Source organism: Channa argus, chromosome 10 (genome assembly GCF_033026475.1).
Source record: "Channa argus isolate prfri chromosome 10, Channa argus male v1.0, whole genome shotgun sequence".
Classification (NCBI taxonomy): Eukaryota; Metazoa; Chordata; class Actinopteri; order Anabantiformes; family Channidae; genus Channa; species Channa argus.
This window is the reverse complement of record NC_090206.1, coordinates 10,676,241-10,695,224: the sequence shown is the minus strand read 5'-3', so window position 1 is coordinate 10,695,224 and position 18,984 is coordinate 10,676,241. Positions and strand designations below refer to the sequence as shown.

Sequence of the window (18,984 nt, the reverse complement as noted above, 5' to 3'; positions counted from 1 at the left end):
CCCGTGAGTTCAAGGTCGCCACAGCGGATCATTGTCGGCATGTTGATTTTGCAGTTTATATTACACCGGATGCCAATCCTGACTCAACCCTCCTCAAATTTCTACCGGGCTTGGACCGGCATTGCACATCTGGGGAGGGGAATGGGCTGTTAGGGGTTCAGTGTCTTGCCTAGAGACACTTCAACATATAACCGGGACCGGGGATAGAACCACTGACCCTGTGGTCTGTGGACAACTGCCTTACCACATTATACAGTAACAATACTGAGGTTAAAATAAAAGCAAGAAGCTCTAATGAGCAAAGCTTCTGATATGCAAACTATTTATTTTAAATAATGTCGTGCATTAACAACCTTGCATATTACATTTCAAGATGTTAATGGTTAATGTGTTTTTCAAAAGATAAAACATAAAAGTCTTGTGGGTCCATTAGTTGCTCTGTTCTCCAGCCATTGCTACCAGATTTCTTGATTTCACATTTTGTATTAATCAGTCCAATTGTACCTTTTTAAGAGCGTTGTGGTGAAGAAAAGAATGACCTTCACGTTATTCACGTCTAGATGTTTTTTGTGTTTTCTCATAGTCTTTGATCCTGGACTCTGACATGAATTCTTTCTCACTCCTTTCCAGTGTTGTCTTTCAGGGTTTCTGTTAGAAAATTAGGGATTACTAAAATATAAAACGCATTTTGTTTATTAGTGGCATTAAATATTTTATAAATATATCGTCTTAACAATAGAACAAATGTAAATGCTAATAGTGTCAATGGAATAGATACAAGTCATAAAGAACTCAGAAGTCATGTCTCTACAGTTGAGTCCTAGTTTTATTAATATTTCAATTCTAGCCCTCGATTAAAAAAAGGAAATCATTATTGCAATCACGTCACTTAATTATCAGTTTTAATTCTGCCTTCCCTGTTAATACAGCAAAGGTCCGGTTGCATACTATTATGACTGACTGGGATGTTAAAGATCTATAGGAGTCTTGGCCCCGGATTACTCAGACACAGAATGGCATGGGATAAATGCTTTTCTTACGGGTGGCCTTAGGTCCAATTCGTGAAACTGAAGAAATGCAAATGAAGCTAACTAGATTTTAAATTCAATGTATTAACACAGATTTACATCCTGTCCTTCTCAATTAGAATAAACTGCTCTGCACTCAGCTAAACCTGAACTGAACTCTGAATTTTATACTTTCAATCAAATTTCAATCAATTTCTTTTCATAGAGGGAGGGAATAAATACAGCAATATGTTATTTTAATCAGGATATTTAACCAGTCAACTGCTAGAATTACAGCTCTGAGACCACGTTTTCATGTTTTCAATATCCCAGGAGCTGAGAGGCTTTTAGCACAAACCAATGTAAATTTTCCAACTTGGGTTTAATTAAAATGTAATCATTGTGCTATGCTAATGAGCATAACCCGTGCAGTTTTGCTATGTACGGCATAACATTTCAGTTTGCTTATTCTCACAAATGAGTCCTGTCACATTTACATTCTCTTCTATATGGGCTTTATTTGCTATACTAAAATATGAGCAGTAAAGACATAAAAAACTCTTTACACTTGTTTTGATTTTAAAACATTTCCATAAATTCTAAGAATAATAAGCTTGTGTTACTTCTCACATTACATTTGGATCAAAATTTTAACTGTGAATAAGAAACCTGACAAAAATCACACATGCCTTTGCCATGTTTGGAATTAGATTATGTTTAAATATTTAGCATGTCCTCAGTCTATACAAGGACTAGAAATACAAAGATTGATGTGCATCTCCTTTGTGCAGCCTTACAGTCAGTGATTCAGTGCCCTCTTTGATAGATACGCTAATTTCAACCGTTAAAGTTACTGGGCTGTAACCTCTTTGATGTGCCTTTAAGCATCGTGTCCAACAAAGAAGGAAAAGTGCTGGGCATTCACAATCTACAGTTGAATAGACTATTTAGATACATTATAACTTCCGTATTAGTCCTAGTTATTATGCATGCTCTACTCCAGCTTTACATACCTACACGATTATAAACATTTTTATGAAAAGCTTTTGAATGATGCACATACAAGACATGTGTTGATGTAACTACAAAGCTTATTCATTAATCAACAATCATAGTTTAACTTACTAGAAATAAAATATGAGGAGTACAAACACTGACCACAGGAGCTGAGGGAATTAGAAAGCTCTCTGAATCTTGTAGGGATGCTGGTTCTTTGTGGGTGAACTCCAGGCTAACAAGCCTTGGTGACAGAACATCCTCAGGCATAGCTCTTACCCCCTATCATCCATCATACACTCTAGCAGTCAAACTCACACGTACATGCATAAAGACACACACACACACACACACACAACCACACACAACCACATACCCACACACAGATGCATTTTGAGCTCACCAGTGGATCACTTTTGTTTTACAGCAGATGATGTGCTCCGTGGTGGGAATTCCCAACCTGCTATATTGAGCACAGGGCAGGAGTGAAATTCAGGACTCAGAGCAGTTCTTAAAAAAAAAAAAAAAAGTTAATGACCTGGAAAACAGTTTGTGTGTAGTTTTTTTTTTGTTTGTTAGTTTTTAATATACCATGTTTATCATCTTAATGTCATGTGATGTGATTCCACTCAATATTAATAGACGAAAATAATGAACCATAGCTCCAATTGACTGACAACCCCCACAGTAGATGTATTAACTGTTGTGCATTTTTGCTTGGTTCCTTCCTGCATTGTGCATTGGTGTCCTTTTAATAATGTGAAAATAGATTCTAGATGTTGATGCAGCAGGACTAGTAACAGCTTCCTTTTAACATTTCACCACTGCAGTTGAGTCATTCTTGAATCTAGGTCTGTCATTTGAGTTAACAGTTTGAAGCACTTCACATCTCTATACGACAAGAGCTGATGCAATCCCCCAAGGCACTTACAAGCTACCTCCCCGTGACAGCATCCCTCCTTCAGAGGACAGGATGGTCCTTATGTAGGCTGGTGAAAACTGGGAGGGTAGAAAGGGACAGAGGGAGGGAGGGAGGTGGGTACCAGTGAGAGGAGCTACGAGGACCAGAGGGAGAAGGAGACCGAGACACAGGCACACAGGAAATGGAGGACATGTGGCAGAGAGGAGAAACAACAGAGAGCCTAAAAGCAATCGCACCAATGTGGGTTTGTGTGAAATAGGCAAGGAAAACAAGTAAAAAGATACAATCATCACTGACATTTACTGTTCCCAGCCCCTTTCCCAAGGCTGTGCAAGACTCTGGCTCATGAGCCACAAAGGAGTATGAAAGTCCAAATACTGTGAATCCATGAAAAGTTTTTTTTTCTTCTTTCTTTTCTTTTTATTAAATAGCCCAGCATGCCTGCAGGACACCACATATCCCTGTGAACTAGCATTCCAGGCCAGCCATCTCAAGTGATGCGTCAGAAATGTAACATCCCTGTAGCACTGCCGAGTGTCCTGATTATAGAAGGGAATGAGGGCGGCACACTGTGTGTGTCTGACCAGTGAACTGAAGATGGGATGCATGGTTCCCTGCAGCAGGAAGGGACAGGAGGAGGAGGAGGAGAAGGAGTTGGTGGTGAAGGAGGAGGAGGAGAAAGAGCGGGAGGAGGAGGAGGCACGGTTAGCTCCAGAGGAAGCTAACTGGGGAAATTAGACTACAGAAGGAGCAGATGAGATAGAATTATCTTTGCATTGTTTATCACTCAGTCCTAATGCGAGCGCCTGTAATGACTACATGCACATAGCGGTTCAGGACTTGTAAGTACATTAACATTAAATTCACAGTGACACTCACAGACTCATTGAATTATATGAATTATGTCTTCAAAGTTGGAGACAGGTTTCCACCTATAGCACGACATTTATTTAATTTTTATTCAAATACAGAGAGACAAAGTCAGGCCGCAGCACTGCTCCACAGCAGCTCACTGTGTGTACTGTACTTTTTTTTTTTTTTAAAGTCCAATGCCATTCTCTGCTCCACTGATGGAGCAGGGTGATATTATGGGGGAAACAATCTGAGAGGAGAAAGAGAGCAAGGCACTCAAGTGGAGACAGATACAGCCACGCTTGAAGAGGATCTATGCTTTGGGGGATGACCAGATGGCTGAGGCAAAAGACAGTCAACAAAAGGAGAGGTCAAATATAGTGATGAGGCAAAAGAGTGGAGAGTAGAGAGAGAGAGACTGTGAGGTGTACAGAGGAAGATTCTTAATGCAGTCGTTTTTTGGATGTGGAACTTGTGTGAGTTTGGGTTTTCAGAATCACAAAAATAGAAAAGTCCATAAATAAAAGTGTAAGCTGTAAGCTTTCACTTTTAGTTAAAAAATTAACTAAAAAAAAAAACATTCCCCGGTTTGCCTTGTTCAATATGTTTCTACTGATTGCCTTTTTGTTTGCTACTTCCTATTAACAAACTTGCCAGTGTACTTTATGCTTTGCTCATTTATTCTGCTGTCATTTGCCCCTTAGTGGAAGTGGAATTAGAGTTTATGAGAATTTGAAAGGTTAAGAAATGTACATGCACAGCAAATTAGTAAGGTAGCAAATTGGTGAAGCTTGAAACAGAACTGTAGATTAATTAGAAAGTTGCAATATTTTACAAAAATATGGGATTAAAAAAGGGGGATTTCATAAAAACACTTGTTCATTTCTCACCTGGCCAGTGGTGATAAGAGTCACCACATCATTCTAAACATGTCATTGTAAGAAAGTTCAGCAATGCTGTTTCTCTCATAAGTTTGAAAAAACCATGAACAAACAATAGCTGTAGCTGCCTGCTGCACTTTAAATAACACATTACACTTTTTGGAAGAGGTCATTTTTACTAATATTATTAAAGAGCACTTCTACTGTAATGCCGCTCTACCTGACGACCTCTGAAGCTCAGATGTAAGACAAGAGGATTCTGCACAGTACAGCGTATGGCACTCCCTTTAAAATCAATAAGGCTGGTTCCATTAGTTGTATGTAGATCACCACGGTTGGGTGTGTTTGCAGGAAACTCTGCAAAAAGAGGCAGTGGTGCAGAATTGTGAAGAAATTAGCGTGCAGTTCTTGAGGCAGAAGGGTTCAGTGTGACCTGTGTCTGAGGGGAAAAGTTGCAGGATGCTGGCAGATCTAGCGCAGAGAGACTGGCTGGTGTTTGCCCTCAAAACAGAACAGGTCATTCTTTGTCCGGAACATCCTTTTAAAAGTCACTGCTATGGGACAACCAACCCGGAGCTCAGGTCACTTTAGAAGGCATCGCTCAAGGGATGACCAGAACCCACAAACATCTCCACTACAATAAGGCATCAAGACTGAAAAGGGGGGACCACAAGGACAATCTGTCACTAATGGGACAATGCTGTGGACATATCTGTTATTGAAACAAGGGCTTGCTTAAGGCTCAACCTAATAAGCAGAGGACAGCTGAGCAGAGAGAAAGAGGCCAGATTTGGTCCCCTAGGAGAGGTTCTGTGTCAGTACTGGCCCAAATTAAGAGAGAGTGCAGAGAAAACCGAGTCTCCATGAAGCTGGAGCTCCTACAGGCTCCCATTCAGTGAGGGAGATTGCACCACTCACCCTGCAGCACTTAGCCACAATACTGCTGTCCATCTGTTGATTCACTTATCAAGAAACTGTATGTGTGTGTGTGTGTTTATGTGCTTGTGCGCCTGCATGCATCTGTGCATGTGTGTTAGCTTGCTTCTAAGTGTTTGGATGCTTATACCTTGGGAGAGGTGTCTGTACCAGGACAGATAGGGAGGGAATAGAATTAAGAAGGATGAGGCAAATCCCACCAGTGACTACATCTCTCATTCACACAGCAATTGTGCTTAAGAGCCAAATACGTGTGCACTGTCATGTTGTCCTCTGAGCACCAGAAAGGTTTGCACATGCTGTAGCACCATTCTTCACAAAGACCGATGAATTCCCACAGTCAGATAAAAAGGGAAAAAAAACACGATTATTGTGTGAGCGTGCAAGGTGTGTGATTGCATCTTGTGCTTGATTAGACTGGAGGAACAAAATAAAAAAACTGTCATGATGGTGATGAATAGTTTCCAGGTTGGAGAAGGGTAAGACTGTTTATTGAGAGCAGTATTTAAACAAGTGCCCAAGTGATGATGTCTGATTTATCCAGTACTGTATGACTTGAATGAAAATCTCTCAGCCAATCAGACAAGAACATTGAGCATAGCCACTGAAAAAGATTCCCTCCTGTCATCCAACCATTGTACTGGAATATTCAAAGTATTTACGGATGTTAAGAATGCCTGATTACCCAGCGGGAACACTTGAGAATCAATCAGAAAAAGTGAACAGCCATTTATGATAGGGTAGGAAAGCAAAACACACCTGTAACTCTGAATATTAGTTTACACATTAATGGCTTCTGTATGAATGGAAGTCGCTGCTGCCTGACAATTTGCGCTGTCCCACTAGAGTGCATGATGAACGCACAAACAAATGGAAGTGTTTTTTTGTTTTGTTTTGTTTTTTAGCGCTCAAGAATGTCATCATATGCACATGCCGATAAAAAGGAATCTGCTTGCATTACTGAGATGTTCGTCCCCATAGTGGTTGTTACAGATTTGTTATAGTGAAAAATAGTCAAATGGTTGTGTAACTTTATTTTCATTTACTTTTAATGTCTCATTGCAGTTTTATTGAACATCATCTCGCCAATGTGCAGCTTGTTGAAATTAGTTTTTTTCTGAAAGGAGACTTCTGGATCAATCTTGTTTTAAAGTGTGATGTATTTTTGTAGATTTATCATTTTTGTTTACCTTTGTTTGTTTTCCTTCTCTCCTCTATGTGATCACATTGAATTTTTCATTCAGTCAGCTAAAACACTGGGGTTATACATAGGGTCATTGAAAGTGACATTGTTACTGTTTCACTCGAGGCAGAAAGAGTTGTCTTTTTCAGCTCTTTCCTGGGAAGTAACAGGAGCGGCGACAGGCAGAAGTAGAGCTCACAGCTGCTGGGAATGCTGCAGTGAGTTGTTTGTGGTAGATGAGGGAACTTAGCGATAACTGGTGGGAGCTCCTGGTGGGAGCTGGAGACCTTCTGTGAATGGCTGCTACTTTTCTACCAACGCACACACACACACAGACATCCTGTGACAATGCAAGCCAGACTATCAACAAATTCCGTTTATTTTCAGATGTACTGCATGCTCTCTTTGCCCTCTGTGTATTGTATGCAACAAGCATTTGTTTTTAAGTAGGTTATCTAGATGCAGAGATTGGATATTACCAAATAAATCTTTATGTTTTAATCATTATGGATGGTTTTATTCAGTGCTGCAGCTAGAAATTATTTTCATGCTTGATTACTCTGCCTATTATTTTTTCAGTCGTAGGTTTCACTTCCATGATGCTGGAGGACACAGAAAAATTTGGAAAATGGTCAAATTAAAACTGCCAGTGATTAACTGGTAGAACACTGGATCCTACCCTTCCCATAATGCAACTCAATAGCGTCTTTCATTAGACCCTTCATGCCTAAGTTTGTAACATTACAGATTTTCATTTGTATTTTCAAGCCTAAGTTGAGAACTGAACTCGGACGTCTTTATGAATGTTGTTTTCAGACTTTAGAAAACTCTTTCCTCAGCTGCAGAGGGAATTGTACAGGTCTAGTTTTACCCCCAAAGTGAACCGAAGATAAAAAAAAATAAGAAAAATAATTGTGACAGTTTCTTTCTTTTTTACACATTTTTGGTAGGCATATTGCCTCCATAGAGCATGAAGGCTACTTAAAACTTATTTGAATATTTTTACTTAGTCAACTGGCTAATTGTTTTAGCTCCGGCATCATGAAAATGGAAAAAAAAAAAGGTTTCACTTTTTTGATGAAAAAACGTGTTAAATTCGCAGGAAGAATTAATTAGTGTTAGGGTCAAACAACCCAATCAATTCTATCACTGCACTGCGTAAAGTGAAGTCACACGTTTATGAATGTACATGTTTTTTGCTGACTAATCTTTTGGCCTCTTTTGTCCCTGCAGTTTGCTCCCAGTTCTCCCGTGGTGTGTACGCCATCTTCGGATTTTACGACAAGAAATCCATGAACACCTTGACCTCATTCTGTGGTGCTTTGCACACCTCCTTTGTCACGCCTAGTTACCCCACCGATAATGAGGTGCAGTTTGTCATCCAGATGCGCCCTGCCCTCCGGGGTGCTGTCCTCAGCTTGCTCTCTCACTACAAGTGGTCGAAGTTTGTCTACCTCTACGACACCGACCGAGGTAGGTGACACCCCTGGCCTTGAATCAGGACAGAATATATACATTAATTATTCATTTTTATTTTTAACTGTGACAATAGAAAATTTTTCTGTTGCCTTGGAAAAGGAGCTGCACACCAGGGCCACCAGAAGATATATTTACCCTGTAATACTTGAAGTGTTAACACTGCACTACTTCATACAGTAGTTCTGAAATCAGAAGCTTGTAATATTTGTAATAAACTAAAGAAACAGCATATCTTATGAGCTCTAACCTTTGGATTCTTCAAATAGTTGGCTGGTTGGTGTCAGTTAATCTTCTGCTTAAACATGTTGCTGATATTGGCTCGTATTTCATCTGAAATGAGATATGTCACAGCTGCTACTAAAGTGGTTTCTACAGAAATAAGAGTCCCTGCCTCCCTGTGGGGGCTGCTTATTGTCTTATGTCAATGTTTTTTGTCTGTGCGTGTGTGTAGTTCTCCGATTGCATTGTTTAGTTGACAATAGAGACAGTAGTTGGTTTAATGCGGCATTGCACTGCATGTATGATGACCTGTCAACACAGCAAAGTATTCACGTCTAGAATTTCTACTGTCAAGCGACAAGTTTGTTCATTATCTCTCAACAGAATAATGATCCTTCCTCCTGCATAAACCCTAATTTGCTGAAAGGATATGTTTATTTGACAGACAAAGACACAGTATATGGCTACAATAGGTAGCTGCATATTCATCCCACACTGTACATAGCAACTTAGATGTTCTATTTTGCTGTGTTTATTTGCTCATTTAAGAAAGGCCATGACCTCCAGATATGCCTCGAGCACCCTGTCTTCTCTGCAGCATGCTCTCTGCTCTCTGTTTGATTTTTTTTTTTTTTTTATGGTCCAGTCTCACTCCCCCATCTCTTTTTATCTTGCTTTGAGGCAGAATATAAAGTGTTCTTTAGCGGAGAGTCCTCTGTCTTTTGGACTCCAGGCCTGTAGGGTCCAGAGCTGAGGGCCCTAATCTTCCACACAGCCTGCAGATAATATGTGGTTAATTAGGGTCACTCCGACTAGAACACTCTTTGAGATCTTCCCTGCGGATGCTTGCAACCCACACGTCCTTCAGCATAACCAATACCGCCCAGCTAACAATCCTCCATCCTTGTGATTTTCCTCTTCTTTCTAGCGAGTGAGACTGTCTGGGGCAGAGTTGGATACATAGTGGAGGTGGGGTGAAGAGCATGATGTACAAAAACAGAAGCGCTGTAAGAGAGAGAGCAGCACAATGAACAGACGTACACAGTACTCTAAACAGAGAGAACAGTGACAGAGGTCAAAACAGGGAGGGAAAGTGAAAAGGAGAAGGAAACAAAACACCAATTCAGCACAGCAACTAAGGCGGCAGCAGGTCCATGTGATTTAGAGCCTGGTACCTGTGTACACACAATTCCCTGTGTACTATACGGTACATCCCCGTTCTGAGGTCCATGCCAAGCCCCTTTTTACCTTTCTTTTTACTGCCAGTGGTGTAAGACGATCCCTTATTAGTGGGAGGACATTGGCCCCAAGAGGGGATTAAAGTCGTTTATTGATGCACTCCATCCAGCACTTTGGGGGGCTTTGACACTTGGCTCATCAAGCAGACAGATGTGTGTGAGAGCCTCTACCTCTGCTTATCAGGTAATGCAGCTCCCCTGGCAATATGGACACTGACTGCTGGCTAAACCATGAAGAATGACAATAGAAAATAGTGTTCAAGTGTGAGTTATTTCTACTTCTGGCTTTGAACCAAAAGAGTAATTGACAGACACCTGCTTTACTACTTTTTATCCATTACTCTTAATCTATTATTTTAACCTTTTTATCTATTGCTGACATTTCTTTGAACCATCTATCTATTGTTTCTTTGGTATTTCAATCATTCATTGTCGTATGGCTGCATTTCAGCCGATTATAAATACCTTTCATTTTTACTTAAAAATATAAATCATTATTTTTTATTGAATTCACTATTTAGACTTCTTGGCTCACTTGCGAACTATTTTCATGCACTCTCAGCTTCTAATGTGGAGGTTTTACAAAAAACATGCGCGTGATATTGTACTGTAGCTCAAGCATTTTTATAACATTAACTTCAGTAAAGCTCAAAATTGGGCGACACTAATATTTTGATGTATTTTTGTGAACTCAGTCCTGAAGATAATGAAATTGTAATAGTTTTAGGCTACAATCCTTCCACACACTGCCTATAGAAGTTCCCCCTTGGAGTTAAAGCAGTGCAGCTTTATATGCAGGTGGCTGTGACAGATGATGATTTGGCATAAACAGTGAATAAACAATTAAATCCAGTGACAAATGACCCTCTGCGCATGTTGTGCAACACAAAGCACCTGCTGCAACGTATTATTTTCTTGAGTGCCTTTTAATTTGTGTTTGATAGCAGCACTGATCAACCACAGTACTGGAAGCAACTTTGCAATTATTCTCCAAACTCTCCTATTATCGAGGGAAAACACAGCATTACAGAAAAAAGCATTCACTAGCTGAGTTCCACCGAGAGGTTTTATTCAGTCAACAGAAAAGATTAATTACAAGCACACTATTCATTTGGCTCTGTTATTGGGCTGGCAAAAATGCTTTTAGGCCTTAGTGCAGTGCTTTCAGTCACAGAGTGATGGTCCATATGTTTCAGGCTCAGATGTATTCGAGGGAAGTGGAGGGAAATTTGTACTCTAAATGCCAATATCAGACAGCTGTTTGAAAGCATACGTTATGATGAAAGAACAGCACTAGAAGCAAATGGAACCTGCGTAGGCAGTGTTATACCAGCTTAATGAGTGGCTACTCTTCTTTTATCCGAGGTAATATATTGACGGGGCACCTTACGTGTGTGTGTGAATGCTTGTGTGGGTATAGCAAGATGAAACATCCCCATAGATATCACCACTTTTTCTTTTCATTCACCCCTAAACATCTCATACAGTATGTGTGACTAGGAAAGGCCGATAATCCATGTAGGATTCCTTCATCCAAATCCTCAGTGTTTCCAATTCCTACCTCTTCAAGAGGTTAATACAGCCATTTCTGTCTTTTTGGTTTGCATCAGCAGAAGTATTTCCTCTTAAAAAGTGGAACTATAGGGTGAAGGTAGATGGATCTTGCCCTTTCTGTTCTGGCGGTCAGGTATGGGCAGATACTGTAATTGCCAGGTCTGTGCAGCAGAGACAGATGATTACAGCCTTTATTGTCTCTCCCAGGCACAATCAACCCTGATTCAGCAATCTCACCTCTACTTGATTTATGAGTCGCTCTCTCCCTTTCTGCCTTTGTCACACCCTCTATACCTCTTCCTTATAGGCTTTTAGCTTTTTCTTATGTCCCTTCTTCCAGAAAGTCTACTTCTGACTTCACTTTGAATGTAGTTGACAGCAATCAAAAGAATCCTTTTCTTATATTCTGCAAAGTGGTCAAGAATAGATGAAATATAAGGAAAACAATTAGTGGTCAGATAAAAAAATGTCTTATAACAGCTGAAAACTAATTTGATCAGTTCTACTTAGCTAGCAAAATAAGTTCAATTTAGCTCTTTGAGTCAGAAAATCAACTGTGGCGTGTTACATTCTATCCAGCTGAAATGTTTTACAATGAAAATCTTGGCTGAAGAAAGCAGCATCTTTTCAGGCCGTAGTTTTTACCCTTTTTCTGCCACCTGTGCAACACACCTGCTGAACCTGCTATTTAAGGCACATACAGTACTTAAATACAGCACTGTAACTATTAGCTAAATCAATTATTTGTCCAAATAGTCGTGTAAAACTATACATGACAAAGTAAATATCATTTTAGCTGATCTCAGCTGAGTCTATTTATTTCACTATTTTGACAACAGTCTGTTAAATATTTGACTGAATCTGCGACTCCGAGAATTCTCAAGAGCAAATGAAAAAATAAATCACTCAAGCGCAGATATCATTTCAAGGCTTTTAATTAGCATTTCACTATTTCTTGAAATATAATTATTTCCCTGACTTTCGGTTGCACGGCTTTTCTGCTCCATCTTGCTCATCCCCCTGCGTTCTTGTAACACTGTTTGTTGGAGACTCAAAATGTATAAATTACTTATAATTGTATAATTAGCTTTATAGATAAGAGCAACACTTAGTGACATACAGTACAAATCTGTAGCACAGCAAATTCTTAACTAAAGAACATCTTCACTGATTGACCTTGATTCTTTTGCTTCTAGTTTGAGTCGCACATGTAAATGAATGCCGGTAAGCTTCCCTCTGACTTCCCTACTCTAAAATATCTCTCTACTTTCAGCAAAAAAACTCCTCCTGATGTAATCACTTGGAGGAACCTTCAGTTCAGATTATGTGATCTTGTTGCTCACACTATGGAGTTTGTCATTCTGCTCTTCTTGAGCTCCCACATGTAATATTATCTGAACTCCTAATGCAAAACAAACTCCTGTGGGTGATGTCATTTGGAGGAGTTTTTCATCTAGAAACAAAAAAATATTTCAATATAGGGAAGTCAGAGACAAGTCTAAAAGCATTAATGTACATTTACAACCTAAACTAAAGATATAGAAAGCAAGGTGAAAATTGGTGAAGTTGCCCTTAATGCACAATTATATTTTTAGCTCGGAGAACCATGGGTTGAAACTTTTGTCTTAGTTATGGACTCAAATTGTAAACCATACAGTAACACTTATTCCATCACTGGGACCAAGACATTAAAAACCTCTAACCGACTGAAGTCACCCATCTTGACTCACCCAGTTTCCTGTGCATGAACTACAGCTTCTGATCAGCTCTGAAGACTAAAACAAACTCAGAAATATAGTAACATTTGATAAGACCCACAGCCTTACATGAGACAACACTGGCTTCAGAAAGTGCTCACTTTTTGCACACTATGGTGTTGGGGATTAAAGGGGATAAACCTGCATATCTTTAGTGAAAAAGTCAGCACCCAGCTGCTGATAAGAATATATAGAATACACATAAATAAAAAGAAGAATGTTGTTCTTATAATACAGTGTAGACCTGAGTAGTCAATTATTATACTGTACTGTATGTATGATAAAACATGTAAGACCAAACAAACCCTAATAAGCTGAAATACTATACAGTACCTATTTTCAAACATTATGTTTTAACATTATATGTGAATGAAAATGCCTTTAGGATGAGAATCCGAAAGGTGCTATACGGACTCTTAGGACGAGGACTGACTAATGTATATGCCAATCGTAACACAATTTGGTATTTGTAGCTCTGTTGGAGTTAGTGGACTGTTAACGTTTCCAGATCCAATACAGGCTTGAACAGAGCTGCTAACCTTGTATAACGTTGTATGAGCCATTGGAGGATAAAGACAATTCAATAGATGGGCTGTTTAGGAAAGGGGTATTTTTAACATAACCCACAACCCCACAAAGTAGCTGTATGTGTGCAGACCAGCAGTCCTACTGCAGCAGGGCTGAGTCACCTTGGCTCCATCAGTGAGTCCTGTATATCTCTACTTTTTTGCATTACTCTGATTTTGTCAGACAGAAAACCAGTTCCCATTGACCTCAGCTACAAGATAAACAAACAAAATATGTAAGCAGACATACGGTAAATATGATTGAGGCTGCTGGTGTTGTTAAACACAGCCTTTTGGCCAACTTCCACTGTCACACTGATGACATATTAAAAACAAAACTGGGCCTCATGTCGTCTGTTTTAATCATTTCCTCTACCGATCAATATTCCGAATGTGATACAAAACAATCCAACAGGTAGCTGCTGCACAGAAATTGCAAAGCTATTTACTTTATCATTTAACTGCTGACAGTTGAAACAACAGTTGAAATACAGTAGCACTCAACGTCATGGCCTTATTATAGCACCAGGATGTCAAATATTCTCTGAGCACAAATTTGCCAAGTGGAAGCTATATCCCAGCATTCAGTTAAAATCTATCTGTCAATATTTTCCCCAAACAACAGTAGCTTAGTTAATTCAGCACATGTATCAGGGACTATGAGACACTTTTACAGTATTGATCATTACAGTTTGTTGTGGTATTTTTAGACAGAATATGAAAAAACAATGCAAATATGTGCAAATTCTGACCTACTATATGGTCTCCAAAGTGACTGCAGACATTTATACAGTATTTACTTGAGTCACTTGACCGTCACATTTATTTATGAAGGTCTTAGAAATGTCAAAATTGAAATAAATGCAACTACATATGGCAGAATAATATAAAACCTCACAAATAAAACACTACAGTGGCGGCTTAACACAGGGGAAAAAAGCTTTCCTAAAGAGAAATATATTTACTCTCAAACAAAGTTACTTGCTCCTTCATTACCACTCAGGCAGCTGCCTCCCAGACAACAGGCTGAACCAAAACCTAAATCAAACATGCCAATTTGCGTTTCCCATAATGAAAGCAATGATACTTTTCTGATGTTTTAAACGAAATTGATAAAAAGGGGAAAAAAAGAGACGCAAATGTGTGGTTCCTTTCTTTTTATAGTTAAACATATGGTCGCAGTAGTTAAAGCTATGTTTGTTCCATTTGTTTGTGCCTAATGTGCTCCAAATCAACTCAAGTAGAACTAAAGTACTCAAATCAAAACATACATTTAATTGAAATCGCCAGGCTGAGCACAGACTGTACATAAAATACTAGTTAATGCAGTAAATGAGGTGAAAAGACAGACGGTTGTAAAAGGTATGACTCATCTCAGCTCAGATAAACCATAAAAAAAGTCTAAATAAATGTGTGATGTACCCAATTATAACAGATATTCATTGAAAAACCTAAAGAACATTGCCACATTTCCTAATTTACCTTGATGATTAAATAAGAATTAATACTTGAGGCTTATTGCACACATGTGCACATTAACATGATACTAATGTTACAGTTTCAGAACAGAAAAATCTTCACAGCAGCGAGGTCCACACTGCATGCTAACTCATCTTTTACACTTTTAAATAATTTATTAAACACGTGATTTATGTAGAAGCGTATCGTGCACATAACTCAAATGGGAAGTCATATTTCAATTGACAATTAAATTTTCACTTTGGTCATGCAATATGAAAATGAATTTTGCAATTGGCAATTCAATATGCAAAGTGGCTTAAAGTCCGTATTGCAGAGAAGCAATAGCAAGCGGTCTAACATTAGCTTATTTTGGTTGCTTTGATTGGGGATCATCGTCTGATTGGCTGATTCTTGTTGCTTTCATTGGTTAGCAGCCAGGGTTCCGACTTGATAAATGACTGACAGATTGCATTGCAACATGAGTTTTGACGCCAAGAGAGCGTGGTGACAGGTAATTGAAAATGCAAACAGAGAGGGGACGCTGCTTGATGGCACATTTGAATAAAGGCACCAGAAAACCATGGCAATATGGCATGCAGATGATTTAGCTTTCATTCGGTTTGTTTAATCAAAAAAACTTAATTGAAGATTGAATTGCAACTTTTAAGACTGAATTGTCAGTTGCATAAAGCATTTCGACATTGCATGATTAAAACTGCATATTGAATTGTCAATTGAATAAAGACTGCAAAAAGCCATGGCATTTTGAAATACAATTGATAAAGCTTTTGTTAACATTTTTAATCCAAATAATTCACACTGAACTGAGGATTAAATTACCACTTTGCAAACTGAGTTCCTAAATGAAAGATGCATTTTTAACTTGCATGACCAAAATAAAAATTTTATTTTCAATTGAAATATGAATTGTAATTTGAGTTATGAGTACAATATGCTTCCATATTATAAGGCTTATTGTAAAACAAATAACAGTACTTGACACCTTGATATTTTGGTATATTGATACATTACTTCTACTTTTTTCAAAAATCCACTTACTAACTATTAGTAGTATTATTATAGTATTATTACAAAAGCAAACATACACCATTAATGTTTGGTTTTAAGCTTCAGGTTGTGTGTTTGGTGGCTGCTGCCCCAGTCAGAAGATCTTGACTGGATGTGACAAAAATGACTGAGTGGGGCAAGTGTGACACTGACAGAGGGCATGCTCATGCTGCTGACGTGCTGTTTGTGTGATGTGTAAGACTTGAGTTACATGTACTATAGTACCAGTGTAGTAGATGTCTTAAAAAGAAGCAGTGATTTAAGATTTTCAGGAAGTTCAGAATGATACATTCTGTGTAGCAGTAGACTTTTTAAAAACCATTTTACATGCGTGGGTCATGTGTGTCATTAATTTAACTGTGTGGAATATTTGTTTAAGTCTGGTTGGGAGATCCATTTATTTTCCATGCTAAAATCTACAGCAAAACACATCAGGGATTGGATTGATAATTTTCTGCATCCATCAATCAAAGACTACTTAGCATAGTATTAAACAGTCATAACTCACCATAGACACTGCTGATCAGCTGTTGAACAGGCAGACAAGAGAACTACAGTCTGGCACAATTGGCAGCGTGATGTGCCAACAGGGCCAAGAGGCTTGCGAATGGGAGGATTGGATGACCGCACATACTGTAGTTAGGCTCATCTCTTCTAGTTCCTGCCAAGCTACTGTAGAAAGAAAGATAGAAAGACAGATATGGGGGGAGGCTCGGCGAGGCAATCAGGCTTAGTCAGATACTCTGTAACTAATGTGAACCTTGCGCCCCATTCTTCAGCAATCCCCTTAATTGGTTATCCAGAGACAGTTGCCTTTGTTACCTAAAAGAGTCAACAATAGATGCCTCCTGCTGTTCTCCCAGATCCCTTTTGATGAAAAGTAAATCAAGTCAGTCCTGTAATTTAATTGTAGTGCTTTGGCATTGTTCTTACTGTTGTAAACAGCATAAATATAATTGGGCAATTAGGGAAGGGCATAACTTCCATACTTTCATGGCATAACCCAAATTCCATCGATCCTATCCAGTATTGGAATGTACCACCTGATTCAATACCAAACTTCAATATCTAGGCAGGGTTTGACAGTGTGGGTGTTTTAAGTATGCAACTGAAAATTAGAGCATGTGAATGTATTAAAAAAAAAAAACACTTTGCTGACTGGAGTAGAAATGCTGAAAAATTCTCAGCATTTTATTACCTCGGATGCTAACACATACTGTTAAGACAGACATCTGAAATCTGTACATAGGAAGGTGTTATGGCCTGATGTTGTGTCTCTTGTTTACATTTTGTCTTATAGCCCAGACTGTTTCTGTCTAATAAACCAGAGTGTGTTTCTATGTGCAACTTCAATCAGCAACTTCTTGCCTTTCAGTTTGTTACACAATAATTTTTATGCTATTCTAACACATTTTACACAGATAATGTGTAGTCAAGTGCAATATTGTCACCCACAATTGTTGATTTATACTCAGTGCTCAAAATGTGAGATAATAAGTGTGAATGCCAGCTCCCTACTGCAGCCAAGTCTATATCATATAGGCTACTGAGCTTGTTTTCTTGGCTTTGTGGTCTCATCACAGCCACTATAATGGCACATCAGCTGCACCCAGCTGAGACTTTACACACACACACACACATTTGCCACTTGCGTTTTAGTGGCCTTCTCCTTCACGCCGGCTTCATAACAACTAAATTATGCATGCATCAGGAGAATAAATCAGCTTGGACATGCTGACAAGAAAGGGCACATCAGAGAAGCCATAAAATGCACAAGAAAAATAATATTAAAGAAATATGGATGAAGCTATGCATCACTGGCATTTTCTCTCTCTCGTTTTATTTTGCACTCATAAACTGGTATCACTGCCAAAGTGACATCCCAATATACAGATAGTCCAACCTGTGGTGGCAACCTCTGTAATTCAGTAACCCCTTGAAGTCAAACACCTGTGCCCTAAAAAAAAGTGATATGAGAGCCCTCGTCTGTCACAATAAGCACACAATAAACCTCTATGCTCTCTGTGTCCTCTTTTAACTGAACCTGGAATAAAACCATTTTACCACCTACCCATTGTTAGCTTCAGCAGCCATGAAATTACTGCTGGGAGCTTCCCTTTTTTTCAATATAACAAAATGTCCTGGCCTTTGCTTCCAACAACCATAGTGGAGGTTGATTGTCTTGGTGTTACATTAGCTCACAGGGACTATGTTTGTTTGAAACAACAAATAAAATGTAAATATCATCCTCAAGAACCAACACAAAAGTAGAACATTTGCACTTTTTCTTATGAAAAGTAAGTCTCTCGTTACAGAATTTACAGTTCAGTTTTCAGCTGCCCAGAGACTTAGTGCACCACATACACACACACACGCACACACACACACACACACACACACATACACAGAGAGAGAGGTTTGTATTTACATTCTTTTTAGGACTTTCATTGACATAATGCATTCCATAGCCTTTTACACTAACCCCAAACCCTATTCTTAAACCAGTAAACTGTCACCTCACCAAATAGTCCTAACTTAGTTAGAAAGAAAATGTTTTGGCCCTAACTAGGTAATAAATACACACACACACAAGCCCACTGGTGTATATGTGCTGATATGTCACAGTATGCAGTTTGAGTGACAGAGAGGGACCAGCGAACAAAGGCAGACAAGGAGAAATGGAGAAGCTCTGAAAAGTCTGTGGGTGGATTTTCACAGTGCTACTGTGCTACTCTCCTCTCTCCTGCGTGTATGCACTTCTGAAGATAGACAGCCTGCTGCTTCTGTTTGATTTCGCATGCGCTGTCTTTTTGATTAGGACAACTTGGCATTAAAACTGTTGTGGTTATAGGCCTACTGTAAACA

General features: G+C 39.0%; 1 protein-coding gene across 8 annotated transcripts in view; it reads left to right on the top strand.

Moving 5' to 3' along the window:
* Positions 1–18,984, top strand: part of gria3b (glutamate receptor, ionotropic, AMPA 3b) — a 79,212-nt gene that overhangs the window by 14,913 nt on the left and 45,315 nt on the right. For all 8 annotated transcript variants that reach the window (XR_010915396.1, XR_010915395.1, XR_010915397.1 and 5 more), the window contains exon 3: positions 8,011–8,250. Coding sequence is in view for 3 of the 8 variants with exons in the window: in XM_067518742.1 (XP_067374843.1) it covers positions 8,011–8,250 (240 nt within the window). In the remaining 5 variants the exon portion in view is untranslated. The remainder of the gene's footprint in view (positions 1–8,010; positions 8,251–18,984) is intronic.